Below are 1,459 nucleotides of genomic sequence, written 5' to 3' on the forward strand. Positions count from 1 at the left end.
AAATATTAAAAATTATCTGGTCCTGTCATATTCTGTATGTTATACAAGACAGCATGAGTGAAGTAACTTGCAAACATAATGCTGTAATGTGAATATACATATCGTACAAGCGATAAAGTTCTTATGTATACGGAATAATGTCAACGGGAATGCAAAAGCTAGATATCGTTCGATCACATCGTGCAACTTCAAATATAACAACAACACAGAATTGTCAACAAAAAAGAAAGCTCATTTGTCTGTAGATAAATATAATATGTACATTATTACGATTATGCAAGACAGGCAATACTAAAGCTAGGAAATTCGAATTGCTTCATGTAAAAAGGCAATCATTAATGTATTTAAATGCCTTCTCATGCACGTGTTTTGTAAGTACTCGTTTCTGTATCTGCATAAATCTATTGTTAACTAGGTGTGTTAAATAAATTTTTAAAAAGTGAACAATAGTTCAGACCGATTACATCGAAAAGGATTGCTTAAACATTGTATGTTTTGCAGGTTTATTTCCATAAGAAGAAAATAATAAACTAATATTGCAAAGAATTAAACCGGGAAAATAAAAAACATTTTAATCTCACCTAGTTTAAATAGATTTTATACATGCTTGACTCCTGCAACATCACGATCGTTTAATCAAAACGATGCACGACTGGCAAGAAGGAGCATATAGGAGGAATGGCGTATAGATCGTTTTAACGTATTGGCAAACGTTGATTAAATATTATGCAAATGCAAGTATAACATTTTCATTTGTACTTTCTATCTATGGATATAGTTTTGCTAGATGGCTCCTTAAATATGTATTAAGTGTAAACAGCTAGATAAAACGATCTAAAAAAAATACTTCTTTTACAGCCAAAAAAAACTGGCTATAAAAGGAAACGATATGTGTACAACCTTGGTGTGCTATTAATAAATTAAGGCATGTTACAATTCAAGGGGTACATCCCCGTAACTAACCTCCTGTAACAGGTCCTGGGCAGCAATGGCTTTCAATACATTTTTTTTGCTAGTTTCTTGAATCTCCCCACCGACAAGCAACTCGTCTAAGATAAAGTATGCCTTTTCGAAATTGAAAATTATATCCAACTCGCATACCTAATAATATATTATCATTAATAATAAATTATAATTATAATATACAGTTAAACAAATTACAAAACTTGGTAAAATACATTTTAAATAAATTTCGATAATATAATACTTACACTGCCAAAATACTTATCCAATAATTCAACATATCGATGTATAATCTCCAATGTCAGCAATTCATTGTCGTTCTGTTCAATTGCGCAGCAAAAGTATAAGCTTGCGTATCTGTAAGGATAAACCCAAAGCTTTCTTTTTACAGTCATAAGGTAAGAATTTCTACGACCACCTTTCAAAATATGATATTATAGATTAGAACTGGATGAAATTCTGATAAATCGGCAATTAATTTCGGCAATTAATAATC

General features: G+C 30.8%; 1 protein-coding gene across 1 annotated transcript; it reads right to left on the reverse strand.

The window, feature by feature from the left end:
• Nucleotides 1-337: 337 nt before the first annotated feature.
• Nucleotides 338-1,358, reverse strand: LOC112457952 (AP-1 complex subunit sigma-2-like). Its single transcript, XM_025021291.1, has 2 exons — nucleotides 1,212-1,358; nucleotides 338-1,101 (listed from the first exon to the last, which is right to left on the reverse strand). Exons 1-2 carry the CDS (start codon nucleotides 1,356-1,358, stop codon nucleotides 931-933), a joined length of 318 nt encoding a protein of 105 aa, XP_024877059.1. The 3' UTR covers nucleotides 338-930.
• Between the last annotated feature and the right edge of the window lie 101 nt (nucleotides 1,359-1,459).

The sequence above is a fragment of the Temnothorax curvispinosus genome, unplaced genomic scaffold, assembly GCF_003070985.1.
Source record: "Temnothorax curvispinosus isolate PA1 unplaced genomic scaffold, ASM307098v1 QBEX01008500.1, whole genome shotgun sequence".
NCBI classification, from domain to species: domain Eukaryota; kingdom Metazoa; phylum Arthropoda; class Insecta; order Hymenoptera; family Formicidae; genus Temnothorax; species Temnothorax curvispinosus.